Raw genomic sequence first — 22,797 nt, 5'->3', positions numbered from 1 at the left:
CGTAATACGTTTTTAGGTAGGTGAGCTTTTTATGTACGTGAGGTACATCAAAAGCTCACCTACCTAAAAACTTCCTGAACGTTCAAGGAAGATGCTGAGCGCTATTGGCGGCTCAGAATTTCAGCTCCCTGGTAGCACTCTGCTCTCCCAAACCACAAACATGGTCGTGTTGCGCCCTAGCTCGCTCCCCGGGTGCTCGTCTACCTGCTGGCTAGCTAGCGCGAGGGGCTAAAGCCAAACGGTGGCAGGGTTTTTACTTTGTGGACCTGGATTTGCCACCTGCGCACAGAAGTATCTGGAGGCCGGGCCGAACGTCCTCTAACACGGTCAGTCTCATTCTCTCCGAGCTCGCCGACAATTGACAAATTGTGTCGGCTTTCATCGAAGCGGCGGTTGGAGGAGGAAATGGGAAAGGCACCTGAAAGTCCCTCGCTCCACGTCCTGTCCCGACAGACGCACGTGGATGCCTTCCTTCAGCAGGGAGCCGAAAGCCATGTACTCGGCCAGGGCCCAGTCCACCGTTCTCTTGCGGACCATCTCTGCGCGACCCTTCAGGATACGACTCAGACCTGGACATCACACGTACGTCACACGCACACACCGGGTTAGATAAGGACATAGCCGGACTGGCGGACTGCAGCAACAGAGATCGACAACGCTGCGGAAAATGGGGAGATGTGGATTGACGTCATAACGAGGGCTGTCAGGCGATTACAATTTGGCCTGGGTTGATCTCTCGTTCTGCTGCCACCTGCTGGCCGTTTGTGTAACAACTACCATTGGTTTAAGCAACCTCTTCATGTCAGAAGCGGTATCAAAGCCTTCTGTATGCTCTAGCATAAAAAAACACTTTTAAAAATGTATAAATACGTCTTTGGGACACACAACATTTATAATAGAACAGATTTGTACGTTTTTGGGACCAAATTTTGGAGTTAAAAAAAAATCCAATTGCTGAAAATGTGCTAAATCGTGAAAGCACAGAAATATGCCTGAGGCAGCACGTACTCTGTTGTTCGAGTGTTGTTCGAATGTTCCCTTCTGTTATTCAGAGGAGGAGCCCCGTGTTTTTGCCACTTTATTTACATCGTGCTGTGGTTGTAATCCATTTCAATTCTTATTTGTTGTTTTGATTAGGCCGTGAAGAAAACCTACATTGGTAATGTAACTGCATTGGATTCCATCTGAAATGTAAATATTCATCATTTGAACTGAATCCAAAATCAATGTGAATCGAATCGGGCAATTCGGAATCGAATCGAATCGGGCAATTCGGAATCGATACCCAGCCCTATGAATTGAGATTTTATTTTTTGGCCGCTCTTGCCCGGCCCTAGGAGCAAGTTTATTCCTCCTGTGAAGAAAAGAGGGCGATGGCAAGATAGCGATCAAGATACATGGCCGTGCGAGAAAGTGATGGAAGACGTTTACAGGTCAAGACAGGCAGAAGGAGGTCGAGAGAGATAAAGATGGCCAAAGAAATGAAGAGGGTGGTCGAGAGATACGACAAAAAGAGATCGAGAGGGAGAGCGACGGATCGAGGGAGGGAGGGAGACATTAAGACGGCGAGCGGGGCCAGGCACAGAGACCAAAACATCGTGAGAGACAAATTCATCCCGTCGGGTCGCGGAAACGACGGCACAGTTTAGACGTGACCTCCGTGGATGGTGAAGTCCTCCACGGGGACGGAGGAGGCCACTTGTCCGATGTGGTCCAGGTTCTCCTCGCTCAGTCCCGTCGAGGGGCAGCTCATGGACTTGGGTTGCCCGTCCAGCGTGAAGAAACCTGCGCACGACAAAAAGGCACAACAAGCTCTTGATGCGGACCCGGACCGGATCCCAGCGCTTCTGACCCTCCCGCCCCCCTCCCTGGGAATCCCGTACCGGGCCACGGCGAGTCCAGCCAGTGCTTGATGTGCTGGATCTTCTCGTCCTTGGAGCGAGCGTAGGAAACCTCGCAGATCTTGTCGTACTTGGCGATCTCCTCCTGCACACACGCCACAACATCCGTCCGGCCTGGGTTTCCATTTTCAAGACGGACGTTGACATCACGACAACTTGGAAAGCTCGCGAATAGCAATAAGAAAGTGCCAAAGCACAAATGGCTCCGAAAGAAATCACATGTGGATTTAGGGTTCGACCCGTAATCGGCGGCAATATGCAGCATTGACAAATTTGGAAGAATCATACGCCCGATAATAGTCCATTTGAAAAAGTGTTAACTTTGGCGCACTGATGTTTGCCATTTTCAGAAATGCTGCTGGCCAAGTAAAATGATATTTGGAGATTTGGGAAATACCTGAACTTTTTGTTAGGTTTTTAAAACAAAGACGTCTATTGACTGCTGTAGTTTTATTTGTGTTAGTTTTTCAACAAACATTCCTAAAAGTTAAAAATAACTCAGAGCTGGAGAATTTGTATTTTTTTCAAATTTTGATGACAATATGTTCCCTTTTTGAAAATGAATATCAGCTCCAAATATTGGTTATCAGCGTCCTCGACGACTAATAATCAATATTGGTATCGAGCCTATCGGCCATGAAAAGATCTCAAATGTGGATGCTTTGATGGTCTCGCTGATACTTTTGGATGAGTGAAGCAATTTGAAAAGTTGCAGCAGACAGCCTTCGAAGACTTGGAGGAATTGCTGTCGCTAGCATTAGCCTCGTGACCATAAGTTAGCAGGCCGCTAGCCCCCAAATGAGGAAATAGTGCATGCATAGAGTCCATTTCTATTATTGTGGAGCCCAAAAAAGGTATAGCACAGGACACTTGGTCTCAAAATCAGAGGTGGCAAATCAAATGATGCTAGCTCGCTAGCTAGCAGGTAAACAAGCGCCATGGGAGCTAGCTAGGGAGCTAGCTGGCTAGCACCTGGGGCTAAAGCCAAACTGTGGCAGGGTTTTGACTTTCTGGACCTGAATTTGCCGCCTGTGCTCAAAATGAAGTGAGGCTTGGTGGACAAACAAGGAAGTCCCCCCTGAAGTCCGCCATGCCACAAACAAACGTGCAACTGACTAATTGGTCCTGAGTTCTGTGGAGGAAATGATGTCAAAAGCACAACACGGAGATTTGAATATCATATTGGAACCAAGCACACGGTTTTTGCTAACCGGTAGATGCGAAGTTTGCTTCTTTCCCTGAAGCCTCCATTTTGGATGTTTTTCTTTTGTACCTCATACTCCTGCCGCGTGACGCTGCCGTCGGCGATGAGCTTCTCGGCGTACTTGAGCAGGACGGGCTTCTGCTTCTTGATCTGCTTGTACATGAGCGGCTGCGTGAACATGGGCTCGTCCATCTCGTTGTGGCCCATGCGCCGGTAGCAGACCAGGTCCACCACCACGTCCTTGTGGAAGGTGGCCCGCCACTCGGCCGCCACCTTGCACACGTAGATGACCGCCTCGGGGTCGTCGGCGTTGACGTGGAAGATGGGGGCGTTGACCACGCGCGCCACGTCCGTCGGGTACGGCGACGAGCGAGCCATGCGCGGGTCGGTGGTGAAGCCGATCTAACCCGTGGGAAAGGCCCGCCCAGCAAAGTTAGCGATAACGCACATTGGATGGATGGAACATTTTGGGGCTTATTTTGTACCAAAAAATTTCAAACAACGTTATGTGCGCCAAATATTCAACGGCAGTATTTGGTGCTCATAACGTTATCTCGTTGTCGCTTATAACCATGTTATTTGCACAACGACAAATAAATATTCATATGAATTAGGGATGTAACATCGCGATATTAAAACTGCCACAATATCCTCGTCATCATGTCACCATACCAAAAGCAGCACATCTGTTAAAAAAAAGCCAGGTTGCCATCCATTAGTAGCACCCTCTAGCGGCTAGTTTTTTTTTAGTGCAGTTGAATTTTCACGAGGCATGTTTTGGCCCTTCAATGTCTAAAATCCACGCTAATGGTCAGATGACGAGGAACGTCATGTGCTGGTGAAGCGAGTCGATATGTGGAGGAAATCAATATGTGCGTGCATGAGCAAATATGAAGTGTTATTAGACATTATAGGTGGTTTATATGCATCGCTGTTATGTACAAAAGCACAATATGACTTATTTATTTTTTACAATATTGCGACCTTTTTATATATATATATATATATATATTTTTTTTTTTATTATTATTATTATTGTTATTATTTTATTTTATTTTATTTACTTATTTATTTATTTATTTATTTATTTTATTATTTATTTTTTTAAATCGCCAACCTTCCCACAATATCGTGATAATTATCGTATTGTGAGCTTCACATCGTATCCTGATGTTTGGATATGGTTACATCCCTAACTTCAAAAGGCGTCAATTATACAATAGGTGGATTATTTCGCTATTCATGGGTCGGCCCGGTCTCTATCCAATAGTGGTGCAACAGATTGTCATTGATCCGTGGTCCGTTGGGATCAGGCGCCACGGCTCAGTCACGCACGATCCGCAAATTGGTCGGTGGAGGAAAAAAAACAAAAACAACAACAACAACAACAAGGCCTTATTTTACACGTGGACCATGTGTGTGTGTGTGTGTGTGTGTGTATGTATGTATGTATGTATGTATGTATGTATGTATGTATGTATGTATGTATGTATGTATGTATATATATATATATATATATATATATATATATATATATATATATATATATATATATATATATATATATATATATATATATATATATATATATATATATAAAAAAATGTTTCTGCCTCATATTGCACTTAAAGTTGTGTTCCTGAATGGCAAAATGAGACATTTTGAATGGATTTTTATTTTATTTAATGGAATAATTATTGACTAAATAAATGAAGTACTATTTATCTGTTGTTGGCCGATCTGAAAAACGATCCGATCAGTGACCGTGATTGAATCCGACCCGTGACTTCTGTTGCACCACCACAAGTAGCTGGGTCGAATGTAAATGTATTTAATGCATACAACAAAAATGAAATATCGCCTCCAAAAACACCGCACTGTTCATCCAAATGATATTTCATCTTATCAAAGTCATCTGCTATCTCAATACCATCATACAAAACGAAAAGCGAAAATGAGCATCAATGTAACGATGAATTGTAAACTTGCAGCGACAATGCGGGGAATTATTTTGTTCAAAAAGCACTCAGAGTTTGTAGACTAACAGTTGGATTGGAAAATCTGTTCTCACTGTAAAACAATGCGTCTTCCTGTGAAAACATTTGAGGACCAGTATGATGATGAAGTACAAGTCAGAAGTTGTCACGTGCGGGCGGGGCGGGGCGGGGCGGGGCCTCACCTGATTGTTGACCACCACATGCACGGTGCCGTGCGTGGTGTAGGACGGCAGGTCGGACAGATGGAAGGTCTCGTACACGATTCCCTGGCCGGCGAAGGCGGCGTCCCCGTGGATGAGGATGGACATCACCTGAACGCAAAGCACGAGGCATCAGAGTCGAGTCGGGTCGGGTCGGGTCCGGTGGGCGCAACTCACCCGGTTGCCGTCGTTGTCGCCGCAGTAAAACTGCTCGGCCTTGGTCTTGCCCTGCACCACCGGGTCGGCCGCCTCCAGGTGCGACGGGTTGGCCACCAGGGACAAGGTGATGTTGCGGTCGGTCACGCGGTTGATCCTGCGGTGGTACATGCCCAGGTGGTACTTGACGTCCCCGGAACCCTGAGGACGCAAAGCCGGCGGCTTGTCGTCACCGCGGCAACGGGCACCAGGACACAAGCCCAGACAACAGCTCGCTACCTCGTCTGCCGCCTCCAGCTTGGAGTCGAACTGACAGAAGATCTGCTCCAATTCTTTACGGATCACGTTGGCCAAAACGTTCAGACGACCCCTGGACAAGGAAAAATCACAACATGGGGCCAAAATATACGCACAAGTGTGTGTGTGTGTCATTTAGCACATCTGTGTGTGATTCATGGCCTTAACTTTGCTGTGGTGCGGACGCATGCATTTAAGCAAGACGCACACATATATGGCGGGTCTGGTCCAAAAAGAACCTTTTGACGGAAATCCGGCACCGGGAGGCGTGTCCATGAAGGGGCAAGTGCGAGCGAGTCAACGTTTGTGTCAACTGCGAGACGCAATGCCGTAACGGCCCACGACAGTGTGTGCGCGTGTGTGCGTGTGCGTGCGCGTTACCTATGAGGCATGCCCATGATGACGTACTCCACGCCGCTCCCGGACGACATGTCGATGATGGTCTTGAGAGCCGGGATGAGAGACTCGCATCCCTCCAGGCCGAAGCGCTTCTCGGCCGACCACTTCTTCTGCAGGAACTCCTCGAACCTGCGCGCGCACAACACTCCGTGGCGCTTGCTGTGACCTTTTCAGTTCAAGGCGCGTGGGCGGGGCTTACCTGGTGGATCGGACCATGCGGGCCAGCAGAGTCCTCTTCTCTTCCAAGGTGAACTGCATCACGCCCGGCGTCTCAAACTTTTGCCGGATCCACTGACATTGCTCCAGGTCGTTGATGAACATGAACTCCACGCCGATGTGCTGACAGTACGCCATCTGGGGAATTTCGCAATGATCAAGCGTCACATGAAAGTCAATCAGCAAAACGCGGGGCTGCGCTGGCCATCTGGCACACACGGCAAGATGCGCAGTAGGCCGCCATCTTTTGGGGCCGATGCGGTGCTTTTTAGTCATTATTTACCTCCATTAAGCCACTTTAGTGATAGAACAATATGCTTTTTTTTGGGGCCCATACCGATTATTAGTAGTCAAGGAGGACGATAACCGATATTTCAAGCCAATACTCATTTGCAGTTGAAGAGAAAATATTACTGTTAAAAAAAAAAGGGGGGGCGGGGGGGGATTACCTTTTCTTTTAATTCAAGGTCAGCTGCATTTTGGCAGCTATCTTTTTACACCAAATGTTGCATCCCTTTGCCAATGATAAAGAATAGACAGCTTTGTTTACAAATTACAGCAAAAATTGCAGGGAGCATCAGCATGTGTTCAGAAAATTCCAAAACTAGGCAAGTAAATCGTTTTCTATAAATATAGTTTTCCAAAAGTTTTTCTTTTTTATCTTTATATATATATATATTTTTTTTAGGGAGTTCCCAGTTTCAGCATCATCTTTTGTTTCAGTGAGGTTCCAGTTTTATCTGCCTTCAGATTTGTAAAGGGCCGATGCCGATACATGTCAAAATGCCAAATATCGGAACCGATAATCTGCCTGGCTGATAATCGGTCTATCCCTAGTGTTAGACGGGTATGGTCAGGAGTCGGGCTGGGCCGGGCGGCATAAGTCCAAATGCCAGGGCCGATGTTTTTTTTGTGCCACTCCAGCCCTGGCGAGACCTTCTCAATTTTGCCCCACTGCAGCTCATTGACACAATTGTGCCCCCACCCCAAGAGTGCATGAGCGAGTGCAAATGTGTGTGACAAATTAACTCTAATTTGAAATATTACCATGCTCCCAAAGACGTCCGAAAGAAAGATTTTGAAAAAAAACAAACTTTTTTTTATGCTAGAGCATACAGAAGGCTTTGATGCAGCCTCTGACCTGAAGAGAATGCTTGAAGCAATGGTAGCGGTTACAAAAACGGACATCAGGTGGCAGCAGAGTATAAGAGATCAACCAAGGCCATGTTGCAAAAAGCGTTTAACAGATTTATGAATAATGATAAAACTGATAGAAATAGATGTATTTTTCCTGATGAAAGAAGCGACTCTAATCTTTCTTGTGGTAGTTGCCATGTTTTGATAGCAAGAGAACACAATGTTCTGTGGACCTTGCAAAATCGGTCCAAATCCAGTAAAACGCAAAGGGGGTTGCTTCAGTCAAAATGGCTGTGTGAAAAAGTGTCTGTGAGCAAGGCACTGAATTGAAATGACAATTTGTCTAATTGACATCATCCCGCCCCCCTCGGCCAGAGAGCGAGAATAAATGTGAGCGCAAGCGTGACTGAGGAGGACGCGTGTGCCGTTAACTCCTCTCACGTTACAGCGTGCGTACCTCCAGCCGTCGTATGATCTCCTTCAAGGGCAGCGCGCTCTCGGACCCTCCGATGAAGGTGGTGGTGGGAAGCCTGAAGACCTTCTCCAGGTCCGACTCGTCCAGGCCGTAGAAGCCTACGCGTCCCAGCATGCACCGGGAGACAAAGCGGCAGGTGAGGACGGTGCGAAAGAGGTCAACCGTCGCGTCGCTTGGCTGTGATGAGTGAAGGACGGCACGCGGCCAGGGTTCCAATTGATCAAGGCAAAATTTCCCTTCCTTCAATCATCAGCGCCGCGCCTGGGTGAAGACGACGTCATCGTCGTCACCACTTCCGCTTGTGGAGCGGGGAGGACGGCACTCGCACGCGGGCACGCGAACGCCACGCCGCGCTACGAGGACGCCATCAAAACCACGGCTGCCGTCGTCGAAGCAGCAGAACGGGACAGAAGAGACAAGCACGCACGTGACAATGAGGCCATGAAAGAAAGACAGGTGACACTTGGGTGGCAGGTAGGTGACAGTCAAGACAACGGTTAGGTGGAGTTCAGGTAAGGTGACAGACCAAAGTCGAATCGGAGTGAGAGTTAGCGAAGCAGTTTTGGAAGTTACGTGCCAGTGAGGCATCAGCCAATTGACAGGCAAGTGACATTTGGGGGGCGGGGGGGGGGGGGGGGGGGGCAGTTAAGCCACAGCTAAGGTGGAGTTTAGGTGACAGTCACCTGTCAGGTGTCAGCAGCGAGGCAACTGTTGGGGAAGTGACATTTCATTGAGAGGGAAAAGTGTCAGCAGTCAGACAGGTGAGCCAATCAAATGGCATTTGAGAGACTGCTGACCGTTAAGATGGCTGTTAGGTGACATTTAGGGCTGGGGAGAAAATATATTAAAAAATAGGCAGACTGAAAATGTGCCTGGAAGCTCCGCCGCAAGCATGTTTCTATTTATTATTATTATTATTTTACAGAAGCATCCTGTGAACAGGTCACTAAGAGGCACCGCCACTTGTTACTATTGTGGAAGCGAGTGACTTTTAAGACACCATTACATGTGTAATGGTAAGTGAACGAAATGCTAGTGTTTGTTTACCTTTAGTGCGCTAATGCTAATCACGATTGCTACGTGTTTAATATGGATAGGTACATAAAATAATAATTAATGAATAGTTGTATCCACTCAATTCAAGTCACGTTCAACCTTAGTGGATACCAAAAAAAAAATCTGGGAAAAAAAACCATTATGGGGCGGGACAATTATTCGATGGAATAAAGGATAATCGATTTTAAAAAGATTGGCTAGTGATATTTAGTGGCAACAATATGTGACATCGTATTTTTGACACTCAGGCAACGGTAAGCTAAGTGACATTCACTTGAGGTGAGTTTCAATGACTGTTACGTGCCAAAGTTGCATATAGGGTTGGGTTAAAAAAAAAATAATAATAATAATAAAAATCTAATCATCGATATCGAATCGATATTCCTTTTCAAGCCCGAAATCACTTCATGGTTTCATGAATCAATCATTTGATATCTCTCTTTTCCCCCTAAATTCTTAAGAAAACTGAATTTTAAAGGGCAATTTTTTGGTATCTTACAGTTTTGTTGAAATGTAACAGATAAGTGATTATAACGTGTTATTTTCATTAATAAACAAAATAATTTGACCAGTTATTGCCTCCGCAAAATTTTACTTCGGAATTTAATATTTGGAGAGTTTTTAATCATGTCTTTGACATTTAAGAAAAATGTATGTGCTATAATTCATCGATAGCGTATTGAATTGAATCAGGGGAAGAAAAAAAATTGAAATCAAATTGATTGGGGAAATTCGAATAGATAGCCGAGTTGCATGTTCCGTTAAGTGACAGGTGACATCAGTTGTTTTTTTAGGTGCCAGGCGGCAGTTAGTCAAGTTTATGTCGGTGGAGTTTAGTGTCAGGGAGCCGTTAGGTGACATCAAGTGCAGGCAGGGGGGGGACATTTATCCAGGAATTGATGTGCCAGTTAGATGAGCGTAGTTAGGTAGAGTTTCATGGGAAAAATGTTGCTGACAAATCATTGGGGGACACGATTATTTCGGCGGTGGCGGCGGCGGCAGCAGCAGCACGTCTTTGGAGTCACTTTTGGACGTCTTTGTCCCAAACAACCTGCGGCCTGTCAAGGCAACGGGAAGCCGGAATGGTTGGGAACAAAAAAAAACAGCACGATTCCGCACGCATCACGTGACCAACAGCCAATGCGGGAAGCAGCGGTGTGGCGCGTGGGCGTGGCCTCCGGATTCCCACCGCCATCTTCTGGACGGGACAAACATCTTCTGACCCATCACACAATACCAACGTCTCACCTTCAACATCTGGACGCTCATGTGGCACACACACTCAGCGCTAGCGGCTACAAGCTAACCAGGCTAACTACACACACGGCACAACACACGACACCACAAGAGGGGACCCACTTGAACACTGCTTTGATCTGATTAGACGTGTACCTCGTGAAGTGGTTAGTGAGTGCGTGTATGTCGCTATATACTTTTAAGAATGATTTTCGGCTGCTTGCTAGGGAGAAGAAATGTTGCATACGTTTGTCCGTGGCGCGCGCACACACAAGCTAGCTACACCAGCGCCGCTTTTCGTACCTCCGACCGTGAGCAGTTTCAGCCGATCCTTGACTGCGTCTGGACGAGGGGCGGGGTGGGGGGTAACGTCAGCACAGGAAGGAAACATCCGGAAACGTTAGTGACCTAGCACCTGCTTCCACACCGCAACCAACAGCCACTAGAGGAGCAGCTAGCCCAGCGGCTAACACAAGGTGCGAGACACTGGCGCTGTCGCCTCCCGGGCCAGACGCCATGCCAAAAAAAAAATCAGCGGGCGGGGGGGGAGGAGTGGACATAATTCCCGGTCGCCATCAGCAGGAGAGCTAAGCAACGCTAAAGCTAATTAGCGGTTAGCAGTGCTAGGCAACACACTTCAGCAAGAAGAAAAGTGACCACAAGGCTTCAAAAAGTGGTTCTCAAACTGGGGTCATGACTTCGTGTATGCAAAATAGCTTGCAATAAATGATGTCGTATCATTAACTCATTTGCTCCCGAAACGTACTTATACGTTTTTCTGTTTTGTTTTTAATGCTAGAGCAGGGTTCAATTCTGGTCCTTGAGGTCCAGAGTCCTGCAGGTTTTAGATGTTTCCGCCTACCAACACACCTGCTAATACTAAAGATCAGGATCATTATCAGGCATGTTGTTGAGCTGATTATATGAAAATCAGGTGTGCTAGTGGGCGACATCTAAAACCTGCAGGACTCCAGACCTCAAGGACCAGAATTGAACCCTGCTCTAGCATTAAAAACAAAACAAAAACGTATAAATACGTTTTGGGACCATGCCAATATTTAAAATAGAACGTTTTTGGGAGCAAATGAGTTAATGATACGACATCATTTATTGCAAGCTATTGCAAGGACCGGAATTGATGAAACCAGTGCTAGAACATTCAGAAGGCTTTGACCTGAAGAGGTCGCTTAAAGCAATGGTAGTTTTTGCAACAACAAAAAACAGCCAGCAGGTGGCAGCAGAGTATAAGAGATCAACCAGGACCATGTTGCAACAAGTTCTTTTCCCCACTGTTTTAAACAGGTTTGTGAATAATGATGCAACTTAGCTATATTCTCATGCTAATTGCTGCAAAATGAAAAACAGATAGAAATGTACTTTTTTTCATGAAGAAAGAAGAGACTCATCTTTCTTTTGGTGGCTTCCATGTTTTTATAGCAATAACACAATATTCTGTGGGCCTTGCAAAATCAGTCAAAATCTAGTAAAACAGCCAGGAGCGAAGGGGGTTGCTTGTAGAAGGAGAGCCGAGAGTGTTATCGGTCTATCCCTAGCAGTAGTTAAGTGTTGCTGTTGTTTTTTTTTAAACAAACACTTTTCCTAAAGCCACAGCTTGATAAAAACAAGTTACAAGCTCTCCTGCCGCAGACCAGCGCTGGTTGCAGGCCGCCATTTTCAAATGCGTTAACGTCAACACGCGATTCCGACTTGAATGCATGCAAGCCTGATAAGCTAATAAGTGAAACATGTCATGAATATTTCGATTGTGGCTCAACAGACAAATGATTCCCACGTCATTTAGGGGCGCGCATTGATTAAGAGGGGCAAACATTTCTGGACCCAAAAGTTTGAGAACCCCCGACTTAGAAGCCACTTAAGCAATCATCTCATTTGTCCCCCACCGCAAAAAAAGACATTCAGCAGCCAGGAAAAAAGGATTCCACAGCAGTGAACTCTCCTGCGGGCTCGCATTCCCACCTCACAGCTGGAAGCCAAAAGGTGACATTCCTGGGAGTTAGCCATTTTGCTGGTCTAAAAAAACCAAATCCTGGAACTTCAGACTTCAACAAGACACATACATGCTGGCTCCAAACATCGCGCATGTTTCTCCGCTTTCCTTCAACGTGTACGACCAACGTGAGGAGAAGAAGAGGAGGTCCTCCTGATGGTCAAGAAGCTTTTGGAAGCAAAAAAAAAGGGGGGGGGGGGTTGGTGCTTGGCGGGGGAAGAGGTGGGTCGGGGGTTTACGGCGGGGTGAGGGCGGGGCCGCCAAGCGAGGCAGAGCAGCGGGACTCTGCGGAGCCGTTCCGGTTCCTCACCCAGCTTGTCGGAGGACGTGATAATGTCAGTGGGCACGCACGAGTCCAGATCAGCGTCCATGATGCCAAGCGGGTCCAACTGGGCCACCTGGTGACCGCGAATCTACAGGGGAACGAGGACACAGCCCACCCGGGACAGGAAGAGGAAGAGGAGGAGGAGGAGGAGGACGGACAGTGAAGCCAAGTGAGGAGGAAACACGTGGACGAGCACCAAGAGAGGGAAAAGCAAAACGGGAAGAACACAGCAACACAAGCAACAGGAGGAAGAGGAGGAGGAGGAAGAGGAGGAGGAGGAAGAGGAAGAGGAGGAGGAGGAAGAGGGTGGGTGGGACAGAGAAGCAACATTAACACAACGAGCACTTTTGCGTCTTTTCCTCACCGACATCCTGGAAGCCGCTATTGACGGGAGCGTCATCAAAATTTACACAGCTGATGCCCAGCGGGTCCAAGTGGGCATTGTGATGGCCCATCACCTACACACACACACACACACACACACACACACACACGTTCAAGTGCACACGCACACACTACAGTTACACGGAAGCCTACAAAGTCTGGTTGTTTCTTATTTTGCTTGCCATAAGTGAGTAAAAGTGACTTTTTTTTTATGAATGCATAAATGTGCCATTTTGAATATGACACAAGTGTGAATGGGGACAATTTACATAATCCCGCCCCCAAGCCGTTTTTTTCCCTCTCTCCACACAAAGGATTTGGAAGTCAGGGCGCCCGGCTGGAGCGACTGTTCAACAAGCTAAATGTGTTAAAAGGGTAAGCAGAGTTGCACGGTTAGTCGGATGTGCATTTTGTTGCCTTTCGCTGGCGACGTATGAAACGACCAACTGGAAGGCAACGACATCCATCACAGCGTCCCCTTCTGATTAGCAGCACACGTCAAATGTTTGACTGCGTGTGCCACATTCATGGACACCAACGCCAAACTTCTCACTTATCAAATAGCACCCAATAATTGCGAGTACCACTCCAATGACCAACGTTGACTTACCGGATGCAGAAGGCCTAAATGTGGATCAAACTTCACGTGTGCGTGAGCGCTTGGCGTCCTGCTGTGTGTTTGTCGAGGATGGCGTGCGTGCGTGCGTGCGTGCGAGGTGTGCCGCCCCGCATCCCGAGAAAAGTTGTATGCATTGGATCCCACGGGGCCCGCGTTACATAATGAGGCACACGTGTCCTGTGTGGACCTGCCCGACGCCGACGCCGACGCAGTTGATGAACAACAAAGTGGAGACCTCGTGATTTCTCACACCTAAAAGCGCTATTATTTCACTTTTTACATTCAATTTGAATTCAATTATCTTATGAAATCATTCATCAATTATTATGGGAAATAAGAAAACAACAATAAAAAACATTAAATACACTTTATTAAAAAGTAATTGAATATCAACAATATTTAGTTAGTTATTTGTTTTAATTAATTACGTAAGCAAATGTTTTTTTTGTATGCAATCATTTTTACTTTATTTGTGGCTTAATTTTAAATAAAATTAAAATATTTGACAGTCAATCAACATTTTTGCATCTTATGAAATCATTGTTCAATTAATTATAATTACATGAATTATAAATAAGACGAAAATGCATTTTCATTATTAACTAAATAAACCACTGACGAACGACAAATGCACATGTTTTCTTTTGTAATCCTGCCGACCCTCCGCAATACTCGAGTAGTTTGTGTGGATCCTCGCCGTACATTTTCAGCTCTACTTTGACTTGACACTAACCTATGGAAAAGAATTAGGACCAGTGAGGGAAGACATTTTGATCTCAGAGTTCAGACTCGAAAGTGAGAATAATGTGAGAATCCTGCCAACTTTGTTTGTTTTCCTCCTCTTCACTGGCCCTAATCTTATTCCGTACTAATCAGACTCTCGCTACTTGGCAAACTCGAATACACCATCGCTGTTTTTTGTAACTGTCCTTGTTTTATTTTTTAATTATTCTTAGGCAGAGGCTTCAGTATTCATCTTGCATTATTGATATTGCTCGTGTTTTACCGCGGTGTTATTGTGCATATAGCGAGTGGATTAAGCGTAAATCAACATTTGATTACAATGTCATGTATGGAATGATTACCCAGAATTAAGTATTATAAATAATGCAAAATAAAAAACTAAAATGGTTTTAAAAATAGAATGTGGCCCTCCAGCACAAAATGTTGCCTTTGCTAAAAGTTGTGATATTATTGACAACAATAACAAATACACCCATCATACAAGCGTTTCTGAAGGTAAAAAGAAAACCCACATGAATAATAAGACATTGTTCTACATAAGAGTCAAGGTGAGACTGAGCACGGACACATGCGGCTGCTTAACATGTTAGCAAAGCTTGCGTGTACCTGATAGGCACGGATGAGGGACTGCACAGCCAAGTGGTCTTCCACCAGCTTCTCCACGTTGGGCTGGGCTCCCACCAGGGAGGAGAGCTGAGGGGCGGCGGCCAGGCCCAGAGGGGACTGGTAGGCGGCGCCGGGCGGGGCGCCGGCGTTGGCGTTGCGGAAAAACACATCCCACGACTGGATGGGGGACAACAAGACAAACGAGGCTCACTAAACGTTTTCTTCTCGTCCTTTAGTAGATGCAACATGCTACGCTAGTTCGGAGTGTGCACGTTAGCCGCTAGCAATTGGGTCAGAGTCACGGCAGGCCTCCGAGTAGGCATGGGCTGATTACCGGCTGGACGGTTTAGCGTGGTCTGAAAAAGGCAAGGGTTCAAAACTGACCGTCACCACCGGCTCTTCGAAACCTCCTCTTCTTTTTTTGTGGGGACGTTTTGAGCAGGCACAAAATGATCGGCTGCTTGCAGAGGTCGCTAAATGAGCCGCCTCGTTTGTGACGTTAATGAGTCCAAGCGTGCAACTTTTTTTCACTTTCTTGGCTGAGCAGAGATGGGGAGGGGTGAGCAGTTACACACAGGAGGGAGGAGGATTCTTTGACGGGTGCCTTTTTATGCCGATTAATGTGCATTGACCTTAAAACAAAACAAACAAAAAAACATGGTGCCAGCAGGTACGATTGTAAAATCCTGTGAATAGCACACAGGTGGTTTTGGAAGAAGGTCAGTTCCCACCCAAGTGTTTGCATTAGTCGCTGATGATCTTGATCTGTATATGACTGGATAGCCAATAGCCCATACACGTCCGTGCAAGTGGTTGAAGTCACAGGGCGGCCATCTTACTCCTCCCATCTCGCCAGCAGACATACAGCTCGAAGGCGGGCCGGGGTGGTCACTTTTTATTTTTTTTAAACAAGTACTGTGGTACCTCGGAGTTTGAACAATTTGTTCCTGTGGAGTGTTCAAAGTCCGAATTGTTCAACCTCCCCAAAAAAATTCCCATAGGAAATAATGTAAACCTAATTCATATGACAAGAATTAACGTTCTTATACCTTCATTAACTACGCCACGCAATGCATTCTGGGAACAATATATATGCAAAACAGGTCACTCATATAGACAGAGTGTTGCCGTGTTTCATTAGCATTTGTGTTATTTTTTGGAACAGTACGATTACAGTTGAGCTCCGTAATTTAGGGCTGGCCCACAAATAGCCAACGTCTGCGTATAATTGACGGCAATTGTTTTGAAGTTACAGACCATTATTTTACCGATCCGGCCCGCTTGCTAACATATTTTTCTTTATGCAGCCCCTAAGCTAATATGAGTTTGACACCCCTGGATTAGGGGATAAGGGTGGACATTCAGACACTGCCAGTGTATTCTTACATTGGGCATATTGTTAGACTACTAAGGGGTCCTTGTGCTATGTTTAGCGTCAGGCACTACGCGGGGTCCTCGTGCCAGTATTTACGGAAGTAGTTACGACGACGTGATAATCTCCTTCCGAAATCCATTATGGTTCGTAGCGCTGTCCGTTTTTCTTCGCCGCCACTGGCACCGTTGTCTTTCTTTGGTCCTATGTCGGAAGAAAATTGTCGTAGAAAAATCCAAATGCACTGGCGAACATAAAGAGCACCTCCGGGAACATTCAGCCGCTCTGACTGGAAATGAGCAGCGCTTCGTCTCAACGACCGCAACGTGAGCATTCGGCATGGCTCGGCCCGATCAAGGTACGTTCGGCTTTGCTTGGTTGTTCAAACTCCGAGAATGAGGTCCGAGGCAATTTTTGAGTTCGTACTTGCACGAGTTCCGAGACGCTCGAACTCCGAGGTTCCACTGTATTAGATATAAATATAAATATTAGATTTGGCCGAGGCATCTTTTGTTAAATAAAAGTTATGATTCTTTCATTTAAAAAAATATATATACAAGTTCCCTCCTGTAAACATCATTAAGCATATCATTTATACACATGCATTTAAGGCAAGTTGTAAAACGTCTGAAGTCCTCTGGTTTATGTTTAACAAGTTTAAAACATGACAAGTCATGCTGTTTCTTCTGTAGTGTCTCAAATGTTCTTCCATTTGGATACTGTAAATGTATCGGATCGTATGCCAAGAAAGATTTCTTGGGGAGGAGCAATATGGCAGCCGTGCGGCTTCAAAAGTCTATCCAGTCATATATACAGATCAGTGGCATTAGCTAATAGCAGTTAGCATTTAGTGGGCCCCATCTTTTGGCCTGAGCCAGAAAAAAAAAAAGGAAAAACATTCACTGCTGCACGTGACGCCGTGCTACTTGCTAAGTGCCTGTTAGCTGCTAGCGGTTAGCAATAAGTGGTCATAAAATTCAAAATGAGTCCCAGTGAGACAGAATCCCAAAGTCTGGGCCTGAGTCACACTCTGACCAATATTTACAAAGGGTGGAGCGTCCTTTAGCAGGACGCTAACTTCCCGTTTCTACCGAGGGATGAAATGTGAGTCATGTGTGGAGCGTTGCCACATGAGCGAGCGGAGCGAAGGCGTCACTGGATGAGGGCTTCAGCTTCGCTCGTTGACAACATTCCCAACACGCCCTCGAGTTGCCGTTGAGGAGCACAAGAACAAAAACACCGCGGCTGCGCTTAATCCACATGTGAACTTTGTCAAAAGGAATCCAGCCGCTTGTTTGTGGTAACCCACACGGAAACATTCCGAGGAGAACGCAAACCATTAGCCAACAATCTGAGGAGGACTTTTTTTCTTGACTTCTCAAGCGTCACACACTTGCGTGCACATTCAAAAGGTTCAAATAATTGATATTAAGATGAATTATTTACGTGGAAAAAAAATGCTTCCGTTTCATCCATCCAATGAATTTGATTAACCATCATTTTAAAAAATGGAATCGTTGAAAATTTGAGTATTGCCTTGTGTATTATTAAAAGCTGTTCTGTTACATTCAAATGTTTTTGTGAGTTGTCATTTTGCACATTTGGCAGAATGCTGGACGGTGCTTGACGAGACACATTTTCAATAACTACCAACGACTTCAATGCGGCATTTAAGCACAAACCACGAATGCTAAGTTTATGTTCAAACTGATCTAGAGCCCGAGCCGCCTCACCTGTCCGTGTGACGCAGCAGCGGCTTGCCCCTCCCTCATTAGGAAGCGCTTCACTTTTGGTCTCAGCTCCTCCTCTCAAACCTGATGCAAACATACTTGTACTCTTGAATTCTCTGAAGCCGCGACGCTACCCTGCATTCCATTTATAGAGCGCTTTTCTATACACTCAAAGACGTTTCACAGTGGTTGCATTATTCATGCGCTCACACATGGACGCTGTGGCGGCGGTAAGCTACTCGAGTAGCCAGGCAGTGGCTGCCGGTGTGCGCCTACGGCCCCTCCCACCATCGCCAAACACCCCCCGCCCCCCCTGCTGCTCACCTTGTGGACACTCTTCGGGTTCTCCAGCCAGGCAAAGTACATCTCCTCCACGTAATTGGAACTGGTTCCGTTCAGGAAGGGCTCCGAGGCCACGGGCGCCGTGTAGCACCTGATGGGCCCCAACGTCCTTGCCCCCGAGGGGGGCGTGGCTGTGATTGGCCGCTGCGGGCCCACAGTCTGAGCCGCCTGCGAGGCGGTGAGCGGGCGCAAGCGCGCCGCACAAGTCCTTAATCGATGCATTAGTCCTCCTTAAGCTGGCATGCACGTGGCAGCAACAGCGGCAACGGCGACGATAACCAAGATGGCGCTTGATCCGCAAAAAAAGAAAAGAAAAAAGACGAGGAGTCCTCAGGGTTACAACGATGCTTTCCACCGGTGCCTTCCTCCAATCAGATCCTGGGACGGAAAGCAGAAACAGGATTTTTTTTCCACACTGTAGTTCCAATTTGCTTAGAGACAAACAAATGACATCGATGTTTGTTTTTGCCGAATGCCAAACAAGCTCTGAAACATTTTTTTCCCCCCAGAATTCACTTGCCCAGAAAACAGAAATACTTTTTTTCTTTTACTACATATAATGTGAAATAAGTCGATTTTCCTCTTCTGTTTCTTTTCTTTTTAGAAAAGGTTCCTCTTAAAAAAAAATTTAAAAAGAAAAGGTTCCTCTTTTTAAATACTTTGTACATATTTATGTAAACACGATTTTTATCAAATGCAAAAATTCAAGTGCAAATATGACTTCATGATCGCCTTCCATCGGGCTGCTTTCCTGTCACACTAAATGATTCTGCTCATGGGGGGGGGGGGGGGGGGCTGCCCCGTAGCGAGAATTGAAGTTGCTTTTGTTGGGGAAAATTAAAAATGACAAAATTATCCGCTGAAGGGCGAAATCACTAAATATAATAGAACATCAAATGACTACGTTGAAATTGAAAACACTGACAGCCTCCTCCTGTTTGTAACCAACTAGGCATGTTGTTAGTGTTTGAGGTATTTGTCAGCAGGGTCGTTATTTGAATTACATAAGCAACAAAGAAAGAAAAAAAGTTACTGAAAAAACTAAAATTAAAAGGAGAAAAGAACAGAAAAAGGCACAGAAATTGAAAGGGAAAAAACACGAATTGAAAGTCGAGTCAATCAGGACAAAAAGATCTGTCTGTCTGTCTGTCTGTCTGTCTGTCTGTCTGCCTAAAAAGGCAATATTTTCAACATTGCAAATAAATAGTGACATGCAATAAAGTAGGGTCTTGTCTTCATTAACTGACAAATGCGTTGAGCGTGACTTGCAAGTATGAAAAGACAAAGAAGAACGTAAGCAAGTTTGTTGACACGCTGGCAATTACAGTAATTTCTGGACTGCAAGACGTGCTAGCAAAATTTGGGGAATACTCCACATATAAGCCGCAGGTGTTTTTAATGTTACCGCACCGGGTTCCCGCTACTATATTTTCCATAATGAGGGTGCAAATTGTCTCACTCTCGTCTCGTCTCTATTACTGAATTTGGGCTCACTTGGTTTGTTTTTGCTCTGCCTCGCGCTCTTGCGCTTCTTTTATAGTGCGCCGCCTTGTGATGCGACGGATAAGCCGCACCTTTGTCGAATGCAAGTGAAAAAAGTAGCGGTTTACAGTCCACAAATTACTGCAACTGTGACCTCCAATACGAGTGGAATTGAAAAGTAATTGTGGAGCAGACTGTAATTAAATCATAGATACATGTCAGAAAAATTCCAGGACTGGTGAAAACAGAAAAAAGGTTACATTTCAAATCCAAACTACAAAAATCATATTGCTCACAATGTACTGAGCATCTGACACTTCCTCACCATGCTGGAGCAACCTTTCTCCTTAACTACTGGTGCAAGGGATCATCTTTGACCCATACAGCTCATGCGCCACGGTTCGGGCCGCACATGGCCTGCGGATTGGTCGGTGAAGAGAGAACAAATTGTGCGCATTCAGGTGAAGGCAACACCATCAGTTCACATTTACGAGAAGCCACTAAAACCCTCGCGGATCACACAAGTCACATGTATGGGAGCATTTGACCACCTAGAGGTGAAATGAGTCCTGGCCTAATTCAGTAACTCCTTTAAAAAAAAAAGTATTCTCTGCCTCTGATACCGACAACTATCAATTTTTGACATGCATGTCAAAGAAGCTCCAAGCATACTCAATGTAACACGCCGCCTTCACAAAAGCTAACTTCCAGATAAAGCTTACCAAATAATACGTTCAGGCAAATGCAATGCTTTTATTTTGATGTTGGCTTGTGTTTGCGTGACGGCTGAATTGACATTTTGGCTTGCCTTATCGCCATTTTTATTGACGCCACATAGTTGCTACCAATGTCATTACATTGCCCATCGGAAAATAAAAAAACATTCAACCCAAAATGTCAAATATGGCTGTTTGGATGATTTTAGGAACATAACTAAGTGTTATTATTATTATTTCATGCATAGTCCATACGTGCACTTAAACTTGTGTTCCTAAAATCCTCAATGGCTGTTTCTGAAAATGAAAGTTGGGAGTTGAGCTTGAGTTTGAGTTTTTTTTTTTAAAGGGCAAAAGTGTTTGATGAAATATGAAGATAGTTCTAATGATCTGCACCACTAGGCTATAAAATGTCCCCGGTAAAATTTGCAACAAAGGTATGGGTCTGCTTTAGTTTAGTTTTTGTTAGTTTTAGCATGTGTGACTGTATTAGTTGTGGACAAGACTTGAAAAAAAAAAAACACGGTAGTAGGTATTTTGTAGTAAAAATATTTTATAAACATTTTAGAACAGCCATCCATCCATCACAAATCGAATCCAGGTCTGTATCACAGCAGGCGTAGAGAAAGAAGCTGAACAAGTTTTTGACCTTGTTCGCTGTCTTGCCCCATCGGAGCCCCACCCACCGGCAATATCTCCCCTCCTGATTGGTCGCCGCGTTGGAATCCCGCCTAAAAATAGACGCGAGTCGTTTTTCTACTGAGCGAGTCGCCTGTCAATCATCGGGCCATCTCCCCAAATCGTCAACCCGAGGCAGCCTTCTTCGCCTTCCTTGCGAAAACAATGTTCGGCACTCAGCAAGAGTGCTACAAACGACCGAAGCTAACGACTAACTCCACCTTCACAGTGTCGCATACTAAATCTTAGACGGGCGCGTGACTAGCATGGCAGCTAACTGCTTATATAATTAGCTCGTTAGCACCTACTTTTGACTTTGTTTTTTTGTTGTTGTGCGGAAGCGACACTTTGCAAGCCCGTATAGCAAAAAATGTTCTACGTCGACAAAAGTTCGCACATAAACACACTCGTTTGCGAGCACCGATAGCGCTAAAAATCACGTTTCAGTGCCGGGTCAAGGTTGCTCCTCCGTTCACGGCGCGCTAGCTAACTAGCTAGCATGCGTAGCTAGCAAGAGAGCGCCCTCAAATTCCGGAAAGCGCCGATAATGACTGATTTGGCTTCGAAAATGACGCCTGGAAGCGAGCTCGCGTCCGTAGGCTGCTTTCGGTGGCCGAGAGGAAGCTCGCGGGCCGACTTACTCACCTCCAAAAACGCTGAGCGGCTCGCCTGTTTGCCGGCTGCCCGGACGCCCTTCGACTCTCCCGGCGCATGAATGACAGCTCCAGCGAGGTCCCGCGGAGCCTGGAAGTGAGGCCGGGGAGGAAGTGACGTTGGGCGATGACGTCATGACGCGGTGTTTCTTTTTTCTTTCGCATTGACGCTCAGTGCAGACTACGTTTTATCAAAATTTAAAAAGCATTGATTAAAAGACAGGTGGATACTGTATAATCGTACATATAAATAAATAGTACTAGTTTAAGGTAATGGCGTCGCGACACCGCAACACACGGTAGTGCGTTTTTTCATCTTATTTTAAAATATGAAATAAAAGATTGGTTACAGTATGAAATACATCATGTAAAAAAGTAATAATAGTGAAAGGTTGGAATCATTACGTCGACATCTCTACATTTGACGTACGGCGTTGACGTCACGACGTAATGTACTACCATACCATGGCGACAAAAGCGACAATTCCGAACATTTCTGATAATTCCGCAATGCAACGTACAGTATTGTATTGCTTTTGCCTGTGATTAGCATTCACACCAGGCAGAAGGTTAGTCAATTTCATCACATTTTGAAATCAAAAGAAACCTCTCAAAACAAATTCCAACCATCCAAAATCCAATGCTTTTCAATGTACGGAGAGGGTTATTTCACCGAGTAACACCGCCATTTTGACTTGTGATGTAAGCTCGGAATTCTCAATTCATTTCTTTAAGAAAACGTTTTTAAAAAAATCAATATATATTTTTTCTAATAATAGTGTATTATGGTGATAATATAATGCAGTATACATTATCGAACTACTGATAATGTTGCTGTTTGTACCCTCAAAAACCAGAAGCCAC

General features: G+C 45.5%; 1 protein-coding gene across 4 annotated transcripts in view; it reads right to left on the bottom strand.

Moving 5' to 3' along the window:
* ogdha (oxoglutarate dehydrogenase a) overlaps positions 1-22,048 on the bottom strand; it is a 28,007-nt gene extending 5,959 nt beyond the window's left edge. Inside the window, exons 1-15 of one of the 4 annotated variants that reach the window (XM_086075814.1) lie at positions 21,926-22,048; positions 18,387-18,782; positions 14,961-15,137; positions 12,972-13,065; positions 10,578-10,616; positions 7,965-8,080; positions 6,354-6,508; positions 6,137-6,283; positions 5,738-5,828; positions 5,480-5,659; positions 5,285-5,413; positions 3,175-3,507; positions 1,884-1,986; positions 1,657-1,785; positions 419-569 (exon numbers count right to left, since the gene is read on the bottom strand). In XM_086075814.1, the coding sequence (XP_085931940.1) occupies positions 419-569; positions 1,657-1,785; positions 1,884-1,986; positions 3,175-3,507; positions 5,285-5,413; positions 5,480-5,659; positions 5,738-5,828; positions 6,137-6,283; positions 6,354-6,508; positions 7,965-8,080; positions 10,578-10,616; positions 12,972-13,065; positions 14,961-15,137; positions 18,387-18,626 (2,084 nt within the window). In that variant the 5' untranslated portion in view covers positions 18,627-18,782; positions 21,926-22,048. Of the gene's footprint in view, positions 1-418; positions 570-1,656; positions 1,786-1,883; positions 1,987-3,174; positions 3,508-5,284; positions 5,414-5,479; positions 5,660-5,737; positions 5,829-6,136; positions 6,284-6,353; positions 6,509-7,964; positions 8,081-10,577; positions 10,617-12,592; positions 12,696-12,971; positions 13,066-14,960; positions 15,138-18,386; positions 18,783-21,925 lie in introns of all 4 variants that reach the window. The other 3 variants (XM_086075813.1, XM_086075816.1, XM_086075815.1) reach the window with 3 other exon arrangements.
* Between the last annotated feature and the right edge of the window lie 749 nt (positions 22,049-22,797).

Source organism: Leptonotus elevatus, chromosome 5 (genome assembly GCF_054856555.1).
Source record: "Leptonotus elevatus isolate MCC_2025b chromosome 5, RoL_Lele_1.0, whole genome shotgun sequence".
NCBI classification, from domain to species: Eukaryota; Metazoa; Chordata; class Actinopteri; order Syngnathiformes; family Syngnathidae; genus Leptonotus; species Leptonotus elevatus.
Note: the sequence above shows the minus strand (reverse complement) of the source record. Positions and strands in the feature narration are given on the sequence as shown.